The 16732-nt window shown below is 40.6% G+C and overlaps 1 protein-coding gene across 1 annotated transcript in view; it reads left to right on the top strand.

Moving 5' to 3' along the window:
• LOC136866517 (lipase 3) overlaps nt 1–16732 on the top strand; it is a 105992-nt gene that overhangs the window by 43192 nt on the left and 46068 nt on the right. The window contains exon 3 of the mRNA XM_067143564.2: nt 14334–14448. Coding sequence (XP_066999665.2) covers nt 14334–14448 — 115 coding nt within the window. The remainder of the gene's footprint in view (nt 1–14333; nt 14449–16732) is intronic.

Below are 16732 nucleotides of genomic sequence, written 5' to 3'. Positions count from 1 at the left end.
CAGTCAAAGGGTAATGCCAACAAGTTCATCCTTGTGTGTGTAGATGGTTTTACCAGATTTTCCTGGTTATTTCCGACTAAGCTGGCTACCGCGCAGTCCACCATTACTTGCCTAAATTCTATTTTTGCTTCTTTTGGTCCGTGCCAATATATTGTATCTGATAATGCTAAGGCTTTTACATCTAATTTATTTCGTAAATTCTGTTTTGACTTATCCATCTCTCATGTAACTACTTCTGCTTATTACCCTCAACCATCTCTGGCTGAACGGGTTAATCGTAATCTCAGGTCCGCACTGATTGCCTATCATCATGATGATCATTCCAGGTGGGACACGTCCCTGCATTGGTTAGCTTTTGCTTTGAATTCGGCGGTTCATGAATCTCATAAGTTCACTCCAGCTTCCTTGATGTTCAAGTTTGTTCCCAACACGCCGCTCTCTAACCTTTGGTCTCTGAGTGACATTCTACCCGAGACAATAGATCCGGATAATATTAAAGATCTTTGGAAGGAGGCTAAAGCCAATCTTAAAGTGTCTCACGAAAAGGTCAGGGAAAGGTATGATCGTGGACGGAGACCCACCACTCTGAATGTAGGCGACCAGGTGATGGTCAAGAATTTTGTTCCCGCGGGCAAGCTTGCCCCCAGATTTCATGGGCCATGCATCATTCTCGATTTTCTTACGCCAGTTACGTTGTTAGTAAGCAATCCAGCCACCGAGAGGATATTTAGGGTTCACCTGTCACAGGTGAAACCAGTGTAAATTTTGTGTCAACTTGCTTCATATAATTTGAAAGGAATATGAAGGTTATATTTTTTTTTGAGTTCAACTTTTAAGGCTTTCTGCCCCTTCTATAATATTTTGTCTTATATGTAAGCCTCTTGTAAAACCTTCCCCGATCCGTTAAACTGCCATTCTGTCCTTGCCTCGGGCATTACCACGCTCCCGTCTCCTGCTTAAATACACACTGTGGCTTGATTTGAGTAAATGCCATGGATATCTGCACGCCGCTGACCCCTCAACCTCCTCACCAGGCCTGTGCCCTTAAAAAAAAAGATGGTGGTCCAACACAATTCTGCCGCCAAGCTTTAATGTTTCAGTGCCCCCGCAGCCGCGCGGCGCCGTGCAGCAACTGGAGCAGAGGACGGGCCCCCTCGGCCCCAGCGAGGACGACGTGTGCACGGCGAGCCGGAGCTCTCCTCCCGGCCTAGGCTGATGTGCGGCGCACGACCTGCTACTTGCCCGCAACCTGTATATGTTCACCGCGGGCGCGGCGTGCTTCAACACCTCTGCTCCCCTCATAGTGCGGGCGAGCGGTATCTCAGGGTACTTGAGGGGTCCGAGCGGCCTCCTTTGGACGCAAGCCGCAACGGCCGGTCTGGCCATCCCACTTCATCACCATCTACTACATGAACAGTTACTATAAGTAATGACTACACTTGGGAATTCAACTGCAATATTTGGTGGACTTTGGAAATTTTTTTTCCTTCACTTTCAAGTATAAAAAGTTATCTTCAGAAATTCAACTTCTACAAATATAAAGACTTTACTTCATCTGCAACAACAAAATTTTGAAACTGAATCAAACCAAATTAAGAAATCTTATAAATGCTTCTGCAATCAATCTTCATATCCACAGCATAACTTGGACCTTGTTTCAAACAGATTTCATGTGTCACCCCTGGAGGAACTTTTGGGGGGGGGGAGGTCTGTACCGGGCGGTACACCTCCACGCCGCTAATTTAAAAATTGCGCCAGGTGAAACTCCTCTGCTGGAGGAAGTCTGAACTTTATCTACGCTGTTAATTCTTTACCTTCTCAGAAGATGTCACCACGTGGAAAATTTTGAGTTTTTGAACTGTGTCATTTTTGATGTGTTTTTGTTTCGCTTGAAGTAAGAAGTGTAAACTTTCTCTACTAGAGGACACTACTGAAGATCAACAATAGTGCACCCTAGTGCGGAGTCAAAGAACTATTTTGTTGGAGAAATTTTTATTTCAAATGTTTGTTTTTTGTTAAATTTCCTTCTGTTATTGTTTAAGTTGGCTGTATACCCCTCTTTTCCCCTTGTTTTAGGTTTATCCAATCCCGAATTTCTTTTAGTAATTTCCGACCAATCCGATGTATTTTCCCCCAACTTGGATATGTTTCTGTACCCTAGCCAATAAAATTATTGTGGGCGGGTGTTTTCATTCCCCTAACGCCTAGAACCTTCCGCGAGAGGATATAAACTGCTGATTTTTGGGTCCCTGCGCCACTTCTGTTCCATCTTTCAGTGTATTAAGTACATAGCAGGGGGCGGGAAGCGCCTCTTTCTTCGGCAGCGGTCAACAACAAGATAATGGCCGATTTATAACTTCTTTCTTTGCTAGCTCAGCAGTTTAACTTTCGGGGCGGGTTCTAAGCGTTCAACCATGTAACCTTTTCCTAAAATGTAACTACTCTTTTCATATATTCTCTTTTAAAGCTTCATACTGGGATAGAGAGTGCTAACCCTCTCGAGCTCCCACTCATATTGTTGTGAGGTGAACTTAGTTTTCTCGACCTATTCTTCGTTAACGTAAAACAAATTGTTCTCTTCTTAAGTCACCTCTTTAGTATGGGATTAGCCCTTGTATTTACGGCCTAGGGCCAAGTAGGTCTTAAGCAAAGTGTATTGGGAGTGCAAGTTCGCCTCCTCTCAAATTGTATTTTAGAGGTCATGCATTAACCTTCTTGTCATTTAACAGACCTCAGTAGGTTGGGTATTTTACCCCTGTGTATATGTCCTTGGAGGACAGCTTAAAAGTGGAGTTCGGAGTGGCCTATGATAGGCTTGTATTTTAGGGGGAAGTTGCCCTTTCCTTGAAAATTGTGTTTCTGCCTCAAGGAGGCTTTTTGGGTGTAATTGGAAGCAAATGTTTCTGGCATGTTTGGGGGTTTTCGGCCCCTTTGTTGTATGGTGTTCATTGTAAGGTTGGGCTCATTGCTCAAGAATTATGTTTCTGACCTTTGAAGCCCCAAATGGGGTACCTATGTAAATGTATTTTTCAATCGTGTTTCGGCTACTAAGTACCTGTTCTATTTGTTGTTACCTAATTTTGAAAAGAAAATATAACCTTGTTAAATTTTAAAATTAATTTCACTTTAGTAGCTTGAGACCTATTCACCACCCAGCACCTTCTTTCATGCATAACTACCACAAAAAGACGGTAACAGAAATAATGGAAGTATATATGGTGTTTAAAATGAAATATTGCGCAGATTAACAGGAAGTAAGACGTATACGATATATATAATGTGCAATATAAGGGCACAAGTAAAGCAACTACGGATAGGAAGTATGCCCCAGGGAAGAACTATAGCGAGGTATGGACAATAAAATTATGCATATTTAAATGAAGTTTGAAAATGGTTTGACAGTAATAATAACCGGTGATGGGTAGATGTATGCATGATTATATCGTATTCTGAATGAATGTCAATTGCGTGGAAGATGAAACTTGTATGTAACTAGTATGATAATGTAGTGTTGAGATATCGTAATGTAGGCACTTGCACATCTATATGAATCCTCTAGATTCAAAACCCCCTAAAGACCTTCTTTTTTGAAATTGAGATAAGCACAGCAGTAGATTTCCAAGGATGAGCTTGATCGGTTAGTGAACCTCTGAGTCTCAAAACTCGCTAAATTACGTAGAACAAGCTACTTGAAAATCACTGTTAAATTCAAAATCCTCTATATCCACCACCAGTTACGTTCAGAAGCCTCTATGTGTATCAACCAATGAGAAATTTCAGGTATATTGAGGAATAAGAATGACGTCACTTGTTTCGCAGTGCAGCCAACTCTAGCGATCTTCTCTTAACTACAGATTTTTGTATACGGTACTAATGGACCAGAATGAAGACAAAACAGTATGATTGTCGAAGGATAATTTGAATGTATTCACGGGGATTTTGATTAAAGTAAAAGGCTTAATCACTAGAGAAAGGACAAGTTGTCCGTTCTTTCTACCTCGGACAGGAGAATTCTAAAGCAGTATGTTGGCAATATGAGTTACTCTGTAGTAGGTGGCTTCCTAGTGCCTTAAGGAGAAAGCAATTTGTTGTCCATTTCCTTGGCAACATTTATTGAAAAATGAGGGACGAAACTTTTCTTGTTGCTAAATTAACTCCAGGAAGAGGGCGAAAAAGGTTGCGGCAGGTGGATACTTGGAAAAGATCTAGGGAAAACCGAGAAAGCTGAGTAATGTTTAGCGATTAAAGTATTATTGAAGTGCTTATAGTTACATTGTTGACTGTGATATAGAAGTTTGTATTCATGATTACTAGGCCAAGAATGCAAAACAGTTGTATAAAATATGATTCAGTGATCTTATATTGTTTAACATCATTTTCGTGGTAAAAGCTGAAGTAAAGTGAGTTAGTTTCAAAATGCTCCATATCCAGTAATATTCATGATTATGAGTTTCAAAATCCCCTGTATTAGTATTTGAGATTCAAAACGACCTACGTTCATATTTAACAATGATTTTACTGAATATTAATATCTCTTAATGTATTTTATATTACTTATAATTGCTTCTGGATCCTCTTTGCATGTTTAGATAACACAAATTGTTCAATACCATTTCAAGAATAACTTGTCAAAGAAAAAGTCACTTCCTGAACAATTTATAGAATTGGACATAGAGGATTTTGAATCTAGAGGATTCATATATGATAAATGCTTATTGGCTACGTGCATATTGAACTGGAATACGTTACATAAGAAATTATCTAGCTAGAGTAGGGAAATTATATGAGATTTACGTAGGATATCATCGATGTTTTTAATTTGAAATATTATAAGAGCGAATATTTAGCTAGGAACCGTATTTTAAATGGCAATCGGACCAAGAAACTATTTTTGATGATGGTGGATAGTTAACACCGTAAGTGATAGAGTAATTTATTGACATACTGAACTTTGACCGTGGTCAGAAGATTATGATATATTTGTATACTTAAATGACCAGATGTAAATTTTAATAGGAAGTTGAAACAAAACATGAATTCATTTCAGGAATACTCAACCCAGAATGTTAAGATATGCAAACTTAATTTAGAAATAAGCCAGCGCTGACTTAAAATATTTGATTCAGGAATTAAAATATTTATTTATTAGGTTAATGATTGGAAGATCACGAGCAATATTTGACATTTAACCATTTCCTTCGCGATTCTTAATAATTTAATAAATGTGTTTCTTGATTAAGTTTTATATAATTGAATGAGTTCTCATTTGTAATGATAGTCTGTAGTTGTATTTAGTGAGTAAGGTTCTCGTTATGCGGATGTGTCTTTGGAAATGTTGACTGAAGTATACGTATGCGGAATCCACTACTGAGCGTTGAATTACGGAATTCTGAACCGCGTATGGTGGCACTATTTTCTCTTTGAACGCACGTTAAACGAAATCATAGAAAAATTAACCATTTTTCTGGAAACATGAATACCCTGAGATATTTATCTGACTAGTTGGGAAAATAACTGTGGCCACCCTGACCCGTAGGGTGCAATATGTATTTATGAATCAAGTTCTATTTTTCTGTTTACTTGTGAATATTATTGGAAACTCCGTACAAAAGACTCATTCAAAAATATATTTGAGAAACAGGCTCTATTATTGTTCTATTTTTTCTGTTAGTGTGTGAATATAGGAATGTTTGCATTAATAGTTTTTCCTCATTTCACATGCCTGAGTTCAAGTTAATCATGCCCCGACCCCCAATAATTACCCGAAGTCGGCGCTCCTGCTTCCGCGCACAGCCAAATGAAACGTGAAATAAAGCCAGCACAACGGGGCAGCTTCCTCTGGCCCCAAACGACGCAATAACTCGCCAACAACACCCATGAACACTGCCAATCTGCCAGGCAGACAAAGAGGGGATACGCCTCTGAGAGCGTCCGGGGAGGCAAGGTGGTTTGGGCCAGAAGAGGCTGGCCCGCTTTCACGGAACCAAGGCCGTTGATGGATTATTAGCGTTGAATATCATACTTGCTTCATAGCGTTTACAATAACAACTACAAATTACAAAGGTGGGGCCCGGCCGCTCTGGCCCTTATAATCTGCCCCTGGTATTATTATTTTTCTGTATTTTAATGTAAGATTTTGTAGTGTACTGCAATCTAAATATCAACATAATTCACTTGCATCCATGTCCTTGTAACGACAAGACTTGCATATAATATCAACATAAATGGTCCGTTATTGGCCATTATAAATTTTCCAGCTAACTCATTCCTGGTTGCCAGCGTTTCGCCCCCGTGTGCTAGGTTGGACTAATCACTTGGTACCTAGCACACCTACCAAGATGCATGGCTAGTGTAAACCGTGGAGGTAAGTAAGTAAGTAAGTAAATAAGTTATTTCATTCTCTCTCCTCACACGAGGAGGAGCGGGCAATCAGCTCAACGAGGAGCTCTTCGGCCTTAGATAAGGAGGAGATTGATGAAGGTAAAAGCACAGTGAAAAGTGTGTGTTGTTCATACATAGGGGGAAGATGAGTTGGGGAGCGCAGGGGTTAAGCGACCACAACATTTCATTCTCTCTCCTCACACGAGGAGGGGCGGGCAATCAGCTCAACGAGGAGCTCTTCAGCCTTAGATAAGGAGGAGATTGATGAAGGTAAAAGTACAGTGAAAAGTATGTGTTGTTCATACATAGGGGGAAGATGAGTTGGGGAGCGCAGGTGTTAAGCGACCACAAGGGGACCCCAGGAGAGAGAACCAGCACACACTCCCCAAGCGTTAAACCCTTGTTTATCAAATAAAATGCACATTAGTTTGCGTATCTCGGGCACGCATACTGAAGCAGAGAATTACATAGATTTACAAATTAGAGTTTTACAAAAATTGAGCTGGTGGGACAGTTTGCGGGGTTGGTAGGTGGTGGGAGTACGGAGTATTAGGGTAGTGTTGTGACATAAGGTAGTAGAGCATTGTGGTAATGTTGGTAATGGAGGTGGCGAGAAGGCAAAGTAGGTCCATAATCGGAAGAGGGGGTAGGATCCACTGCGTAGGCTACATGGAGCCACCGGCATTGCCAATGCACTATGAGAGACTTTTTCTCATTAGGTACCAAAAATTGATGCTTGCTTGGCCATCAGATGATATAGATGTTGATTCCCATAGGGAATCTGAAATATTTGTCCCGAATGAGTAAATTTATACTACCAATATAAATGGTCCGTTATTGGACATTATAAATTTTCCAGCTAACTCATTCCTGGTTGCCAGCATTTTTTCCCCCATGTGCTAGGTTGCATGCGTGCCCCACACCACACGCACAAACACTTTCATTATGTTCTGTCATCATTTTGTAACTAAACCACCCCCACCCCTCAATTGGCCGATCCTGGCTATGCTATTACTGGGAATAATTTCCTGTGATTTCCCATTCTCACTTTCAGGCAAATGCAGCAACAGTTCCTAATACAGGCGATAACCCCTCCCTTACCACCCTTCATCGCACCTCAAATCACCTCTAAACATCTCCTGGTCTGAGGGTGGGCATCACCCTTTAGCAGGACCCATCAAGGAATGGGATGGAAGCTATAAAATCAATACGGTCATCATCATGATCATTATCATTTCCCCTCATCCAGCTCCTGTTGGGTCAAGGTATTTATGGCACTTCATCTTTCTCTTTCCTTCCACCATTACTCTTCCACGATCTTGTCCCACTCTATTTTTTTTTTCTTATGCTGCTCTTCACTGATTCAATCCACCTTGTTCCAGGTCTTCCTCTTGCCCTCTTGCCCTCGTACTTTGCCTCCAGCATCTGTCTTGGAATTCTGTTCTCCTCCATCCTCTTTACATGTCCAAACCACCTTAATTTATTCTTTCACAACTCTCTCATTTAGCTTTCCTATCCCAACTTCCTTTCTAACATCTTCATTTCTCACACTGCCCTTTCCTTGCCTTTCCCCTCTCAACATCGCCATAGTCTTGCTTTTCTCTGTACTGATGTTTATGTCATTCTTCTCATTTTTTCGTTCAGTACATCTAGGTGTTGTTGCACTTCTTTGTTGTCCTTTCCCCAGATCACAACAATATGGTATTTAAAAAAAAACGCAGACTAAGGTTATGTCTGTGGAATTTGTGATCGTACATGGTGCCAAAATTATTTTAAAATGGCCCAATGCAGATATTTTTCAATAATTTGGTGCAGGCCTTTTGTCAGGAGCGTGTCGTGGTGTTGCGAGAGATGGCAGGGGCAAGCATTGTTTATAGCTGTGCTGTGTTACACTTGGTACAATTAACTGCTGCTAGATGCAACCAAGTGGTAATTCCTCACTCTACAAATTAAAAAAATTGACTGATTCTACAAATAGTTACAATGTCTTGTTTTTATGTCCAACTTATTCAATGCATAAAAATGTTCATTGTCTCTAAAAGGACATTTACTACAATACAAACATTAAATGGGACATGTTTCGCTCGTTGTGTCGAGCATCTTCAGCCATTTTGTACAATTATCTCAAGTTTGAGTCATTATATTAAACCTTATTTTACAATATTTGTTCATTAAAATGTTATTATACAATAAAATATCATTACTATATTTAAAAAAAATAAAGCAGGAAGAAGTGACAGTTAAAATGGGTCTATAATAGACTAGACATTAATCACAGGAATTTGATGTCCAAGTCCTAGTAATATGCCACCGAGCTCGATAGCTGCAGTCGCTTAAGTGCGGCCAGTATCCAGTATTCGGGAGATAGTAGGTTCGAACCCCAGTGTCGGCAGCCCTGAAAATGGTTTTCCGTGGTTTCCCATTTTCACACCAGTCAAATGCTGGGGCTGTACCTCAGTTAAGGCCACGGCCGGTTCCTTGCAACTCCTAGCCCTTTCCCGTCCCATTGTTGCCATAAGACCTATCTGTGTCGGTGCGACGTAAAGCAACTAGCATTAAAAAAAAGTAATATGCCAATTAAATTGGGCTAAAATTCTATTTTTTCTAACACTGCTATTGTTAATATGTCCCTTTATATGTCATGCTTTAGTGCGTAACAAATATTCGTGTCCCTTTTAACCACACTATAATAACATACAGACCAGTAAAAACTGGCCGACTCAAATCAGTTGGGGTTTGGTGAAGACTGCAACAGATTACAAACCTCCAATATTCCATTTTTTAATAATGGTGTAATTCTCATTTAATGAGAATATATTGCAAGTTTAATCTTCTAATTCATTAATCTTTATATGAACATTTATACTTTGATAAATAACTTAACACTAGCAGTGTTAGAAAAAAATGGAATTTTAGCCAAATCTTACAATTTAATTGGCATATTACTAGGACTTGGACATCAACTTCCTGTGATTTGGCTAGTCTATTATAAACCCATTTTAATTGTTACTTCTTGCTTTATTTTTAATTTTTTTATATATTAATGATATTTCATTGTATAATAACATTTTAATGAACAAATGTTGTAAAATAAGGTTTAATATATAGGTTTAATATATACCTTGAGATAATTGTACAAAATGGCTGAAGAATGCTCGACACAACGAGCAAAACATGTCCCATTTAATGTTTGTATCATGGAAAATGTCCTTTTAGAGACAATAAACATTTTTATGTATTGAATAATGTGGACATAAAAACAAGAAATTGTAACTATTATTAGAAAGTTCAATACAGGCAAAAACAGAAACGATTAGCATTTCAGTCACCTAGTTCTAACCATAAACGATGCCAGCTAGCGATCCGCCGAAGTTCCTCCGATGACTCGGCGGGCAGCTCCCGGGAAACCAAAGCTTTTGGGTTCCGGGGGAAGTATGGTTGCAAAGCTGAAACTTAAAGGAATTGACGGAAGGGCACCACCAGGAGTGGAGCCTGCGGCTTAATTTGACTCAACACGGGAAACCTCACCAGGCCCGGACACCGGAAGGATTGACAGATTGAGAGCTCTTTCTTGATTCGGTGGGTGGTGGTGCATGGCCGTTCTTAGTTGGTGGAGCGATTTGTCTGGTTAATTCCGATAGCGAACGAGACTCTAGCCTGCTAAATAGTCGCATCCGGTATCCGTTCGTGCTACCGGCGACAACACATCTTCTTAGAGGGACAGGCGGCTTCTAGCCGCACGAGATTGAGCAATAACAGGTCTGTGATGCCCTTAGATGTTCTGGGGCGCACGCGCGCTACACTGAAGGAATCAGCGTGTCCTCCTAGTCCGAAAGGACCAGGCAACCCGTTGAACCTCCTTCGTGCTAGGGATTGGGGCTTGCAATTGTTCCCCATGAACGAGGAATTCCCAGTAAGCGCGAGTCATAAGCTCGCGTTGATTACGTCCCTGCCCTTTGTACACACCGCCCGTCGCTACTACCGATTGAATGATTTAGTGAGGTCTTCGGACCGGTGCGCGGGATCTGCTTCGCGCAGTTTCCGATGTGTCTGGAAAGATGACCAAACTTGATTATTTAGAGGAAGTAAAAGTCGTAACAAGGTTTCCGTAGGTGAACCTGCGGAAGGATCATTACCGAAATTGTTTTTAACAAAAAAACATTTCGAGAAGGAGGAGTCGGACGGCCCCGCGCGGTCCTCTCCTCCGGCGAAGCTCCCTCGAGGAGCGAGACTCCTGCCGAGCCCGCTGTTGCGAGCTCAGGCGAGTCCTGTTCGTACTGTGTAAGCGGCGGGTATGGCTAAGGGTCGCAGGATGTCATTCACATAGGTCAAACTGGTTACAGTGCCCTGGACATGCACAGTTGTACCCAATAGCACCCCACACAATAAGGCCTTGAGTTGGTGCCCTATGTCTTGTGCGAATGCAGTCAATATGATGCCTCTCCCCCCTCTCTGCGGCAAGCAAAAATGTGGCCATCGTTTTCAAACAAACAGAACCTGGATTCGTCTGAAAACACTATCTGCTGCAATTCCTGTCCCCATCCCCAGTGACGTCGTTCCATGCACCATTCCAGTCTAGCGTGTTTATGCACATTATTCAAAGTTAGGCAGAGAAGTGGACGACACGCCGGTAACCCAGACCGTAATAAACGACGACGGACTGTCACTCCTCATAGTGTACAATATGTTACACTGTTCCACTGTTACACCAGAGCCAAGGAGGACGCAAATCTGTCTTGCAATGTCATTCGGATGAGGTATCGATCTTCTCGGGAGGTGGTCTGGGTGGTGCGACCAGACCCATCTCGTCGTCTTCTATGGCCTTCTGTGAACGATTCTGTACGCACCTGTTGCACTGCCGACACACTTCATATCACACAAACAGCAATTTACTGGATGGATGTATCATGTTCTCTCATGACATTACTGCGCCCTCTTTCAAACTCACACATTTGACAGTACGGTTCTTGCATACATCTGTGAGGCATCCTGAGGGCCGACATGGTTCAAATGCTAATAATTTCTTCAGAACATACTAATGCATATGTCGTGTGAATATGAACTTCCTATCTGTAGTTTTTAAGAACATGAGTGTATATTATTTTTATAATGCGAGGAGCCTGCACACCCTAACGTTGCACCCCTACAAAGAGGTAATGTAAATAAACACAATGAGGAAGTATAGAAGAACAGGGAGGTGCTAAGTGCTTCTTGGCTAAACAAGTACTTCCTCTGGGGGGCCATGATGAATAAAATGACACTTTGAACAAGGGAAGTTTCATGGAATTTCTGGATGCACTCAGAACATATGATCCTGTTCTGGATGCTAAAGATAAAGCTCAGTTTCAAAATATTGTTTTCTTCAGCTTTTGCATCATCAAAACAGTGGCAAAGTGTGCTAGTATCCACTGTTACCACTGGTAACAGTTTGAAAATACAAAAATCTAGTGCTCTTTAATATATTTGTTTCTTCACTGGGACATGTCTCAAAAACTCTATAGCCACTGTCAAAGCTGAGAGAGAGAGAGAGAGAGAGAGAGACTGTTGCAAACTCCAAGCAGTGGATACGCATTAAATCTTTTCTAACAGCTAGGCGAGTATTACTGCGCCTGCGCCCAGCAAAGACCTGCACACACACCCCCCCCCTCCCAACACTGAGATGTACCCTCGTATGTTCTCTCGTCATGTTACCACAATACAAAGTGGTAACAAATATTTAAAACTTTGGTGGTGAGCAGTTCTGTCTGTTCTTTCCACTGCGCTCATAAGTGCACTGTTATAATTTGTGTTAATTATTGTTTTCGATATAAAATTACCTGATTTTTCTTGTTACAGAGTGAATTTATATTTAATTTGTCTTAGGTAGAGATAGCATATTGTACTATACAACTTATTAAACATTAAAATAAGTGCTGTCGCAACTGTAAAGGATGTATTCAAGAACTAAGACTCAAAGATTCATATATGACAAGGTCATAGAAAAGATTTTGTTCAAACTAACTTACAAATGAAGTTGAAACCTCCAAAGACATGCACCTAATATTTCATTAATATTTTAACTCTCATAAGTAACTGTGTTGGTGGGCCCATAATGCTCATGCAGAATAGAAAGTTTAATGAACACACCAATTTCCTTAGGAAACTTTGAAGGTAAAGAAAAACATAGGTAACTGAAAAGTTAGACCCACACCTTCTCTTAAGAATTTCATCAAGGAATCGGAAAGAACAGTACGATATTTTCATGACAATGGTACAGGGATCTGCACTGGTTATTTGGTTATGCAAAAATGAATAAACTGTATTGTTGGCCGTGTGTCCCAGTTTCCTCAAGAAAGAATGCTTGGGAAAATGAGGGTATGGAGAATTTATATAGTTTAAGAGTTTTAAAGAAACGCCATGAGGTGTCTCAAGCACACATCAACATTGCTGCCAATATGATTCAGTTCAGAAGGTCCAGACTAGAGTACAGCTTACAGAAAGAAGGTGCAAGCGACAATATACTCTCAAGGAGGAGTGTGGTAACACTTTTCAAAACATCACGCATCGCCACTGCATCAAAAGTTGGATAACTACAAAGTAACACTTCGAGATTAACTTCTAGACTCCTTAAAACTTGTGTATGGGTCATTATTTGACTTTATAAGTCTAACAGCAATATAATATTCAAGCAAAGAATTCCAAAGATTACCTGCAAATAAGTTGCTGAGGTTCTCGAAGAACAATGACTTAATTTTGAGATTTAAAGAATTAGTGCACAAGTTGGCTGAGCTGATTCTAACCATACCAAATACACCTACTTCTGTTGAGCACTTGTTTTCAGCTCTGAAATGAATACACACATATCAAGGGTGCACACAAAGTCAGAATAGACTTAGTAATTTAATTATCATAGCAACTGAAAAAGACGTATGCAAGAACTAAGACTCAAAGATTCATACATGACAAGGTCATAGAAAAGATTTTGTTTAAACTAACTTACAAATGAAGTTGAAACCTCCAAAGACATGCACCTAATATTTCATTTATATTTTAACTCTCATAAATGTAGTATGTAAATAACTGCTGTTATGTATGACATCATTTTTTTAAATATTATCTTTTAGCTTTTCCTCTTTTTATATTGAATACTCCTATAAGAAATGTATCCATATACTTCCTTTCTTAATCCGTTTACCCTCCAGGGTTGGTTTTTCCATCGGACTCAGTGAGGAATCTCACCTCTACTGCCTCAAGGGCATTGTCATGGAGCGTGAGACTTTGGGTCGGGAGATACAACTGGGAAGGAGGACAGTACCTCGGCCAGGCAGCCTCACCTGCTATGCTGAACAGGGATCTTGTGGGAGGATGGGGAGATTGGAAGGGATAGACGAGGAAGAGGGAAGGAAGCGGCTGTGGCCTTAAGTTAGGTGCCATCCTGGCATTTGCCTAGAGGAGAAGTGGGAAACCATGGAAAACCTCTTCGAGGATGGCTGATGTGGGAATCGAACGCCCTCTACTCAGTTGACCTCACAAGGCTGAGTGGTCCCTGTTCCAACCCTCGTACTACTTCTCAAATTTTGTGGCAGAGCTGGGAATCAGACCCGGACCTCCGGGGCTGGCAGCTAATCACACTAATCACTACACCACAGAGGCGGTTGTATCCATTTACACTGTGTGAAATTATTATGTGAATTAATAAATATTGAATCATAATAAAATGATTGAAAACCTACATTTTTTTCAAGGCCACTATCAGCACACCACATTATCAGCGTCAAGATACACCACTGGATGGAATCCTACCTTTTCAATTATGGCCTAATTTCTTATCCAGTTTTCTAGATTAGAACCATGACCTAGAACACAATTCTGCAGTTGTCTTATCCTAATGCAACAGGGAGTAAAAATTAAGTTTGAATGGAAAATCTAGTGGAGTCTATTAATACAAATTTGCTTACTGGTCTTTTTCGTAGCATACATTCTTGCTGACGCTGGATATGATGTCTGGTTAGGTAATTGCCGAGGCAACACATATTCCAAGAGGCATAAAACTTTGGATGTCAACAGTGATGAATTCTGGGACTTCAGGTATGGAGTAAGAATTGCTTTGTTTCTTCTATGATAATTAGGAGGTATGATATTCTTCTTACAGAATGAGAGAGATTACTATGAAAAGTTTAATAGGATCTGGTAAAATAGAATCACCACCAAAAGACCTATCTGTGTCGGTGTGACGTAAAAACCAATTGAAAAAAAATGGTACAATAGAGATTGTTAGTCAGGTCAGGAGAAATCCTGCTACCTTATGTGACAGTATACAGTACCACCTGCGACTGTCCGGCCGAGGGTTGGGTGGCCAGTACCAAACCTGACAACCTAATGGTAAGTAAACTTGTGTCCTCATCCCAAGGTAGTGCAGCTCCCTTCAGGCACACCCCCAATGGAGGTGAGCTGCATGTACCATTTCAACCACATACCAGCCCTCTTGCAATTCTTAAATTTCTGGCAGTAACGGGAATCGAACCTGGGCCCCTGAGGACAGCAGTTAATAACACTAACCATTGCTCGTCTGGTAATCTGGCCATACTTGTGCTCTGACCATGCCTTCAGTCCCGAAAGTGGCAGATGAACAATGTTTTACTGTATGTTCTTAAAACCAATTTTTTAAAACTGCAATTCACTTTTAGGTGTTCTTTCTAATTTCTTATTGTTCCTTCGATATTTTACCACTCTTCTCACCACTAACCTAGATATTATATGTAACCAATATAATAATGATACAGTAATAAGAAAATATGCAACAACAAAATATACCCACAAAAAAAGATATAATTAGCTAAAATCAATACCTAATGTCCGACTCGTTGGCTGAACGGTCAGCGTACTGGTCTTCGGTTCAGAGGGTCCCGGGTTCGATTCCCGGCCGGATCGGGAATTTTAACGTTAATTGGTTCATTCCTACGGCACGGGGGCTGGGTGTATGTGTTGTCTTCATCATCATTTCATCCTCATCACAATGCGCAGGTTGCCTACGGGAGTCAAATAGAAAGACTTGCACCTGGCGAGCCGAACCCGTCCTGGGATATCCCGGCACTAAAAGCCATACGACATTTCATTTCATTTCATCAATACCTAATGGTGAACCAACGGCTACGGGTGGAAGAGTTACCCTTAAGAGGTTTGATGACACATAAATTAATCAACAAACTTTTGCCTTGCAGATGTGGCAGGGGACCACAAAAAAATTATCTTCGGTGATAGGCCTAGCAAGTCATTTGGAAGACTACTGTGCAAATTGCCTTCAACCAAAGAACAAGGCCTCCAAGTGAAAAATAACTCAAATGAATACCAAACTTCAAGTATTTTTCAAAATAATAATGATTCTAACAAGTCTCAAGTTCATCCAGACAGTATAAGAAGAAATACCAAAAGGAGATGAAATAACCGAGAAGCCAGCCTCAGAGTTGCTTCCATGAACATATTAACATTGACTGGAAAATGTAACAAAAAACAGATATGATGAAGCATAGACACATTAACATCTTGGGTCTAAGTGAGTTGAAGTGGAAGGGATGCAACACAAAACCAATAAATGATGGATACAAACTGTACTGGTGCTGGCTTTGTTCTTGACAAGGACATTGATTGACTACATTTCTGATCAGAAGTTCCAAGAAATAATCACAAGCAAGTTACCAATGTCACAGTCCAGCTGTAGTGATGAGGAATGGAATAATTTTAAAACTAGTTTCATCAGTAGTGCAGAAGAAGTGTGAGGAAGAACAAGCAGAAACATAATGAATAAAAGAACATCCTGGTGGAATGACAGAGTGAAAGAGGTGATAGAAAAATGAAATAAGGCCATGAAAGTGAGGGATGTTGAAAGAGAGACAACAGTTAACTGAGAGATGAGAAAGTACAAAAACTAGACCAAGAATACTGAAATAGGATATTAGAAGTAAAAAGGATTGTGAGAGAAGGAAAAGTGCTGGGCTGAATTTACCCAAAACAACAGGAAGATAGTAAAGGAAACAGGAAGATGCTGTATAGCTTGGTAAAAGCAAGAGATCTGACAAACCTAGTCAGGAGCGAACAAGAAATTAGAAATAAAATGAAGATCTATTTTTTAATTTTTTTTTACAAGTTGTTTTACGTCACACCAACACAGATAGGTCTTATGGCGATGATGGGACAGGAAAGGTCTAGGAGTGGGAAGGAAGCGGCCGTGGCCTTAAGGTACAACCCCAGCATTTGCCTGGTGTGAAAATGGGAAACCATGGAAAACCATCTTCAGGGTTGCCGACAGTGGGGTCGAACCCATCATCTCCTGAATACTGGATACTGGCCACACTTAAGCAATTGCAGCTATCGA

The sequence above is a fragment of the Anabrus simplex genome, chromosome 3, assembly GCF_040414725.1.
Source record: "Anabrus simplex isolate iqAnaSimp1 chromosome 3, ASM4041472v1, whole genome shotgun sequence".
Classification (NCBI taxonomy): Eukaryota; Metazoa; Arthropoda; class Insecta; order Orthoptera; family Tettigoniidae; genus Anabrus; species Anabrus simplex.
This window is presented reverse-complemented; position numbering and strand designations above follow the sequence as displayed.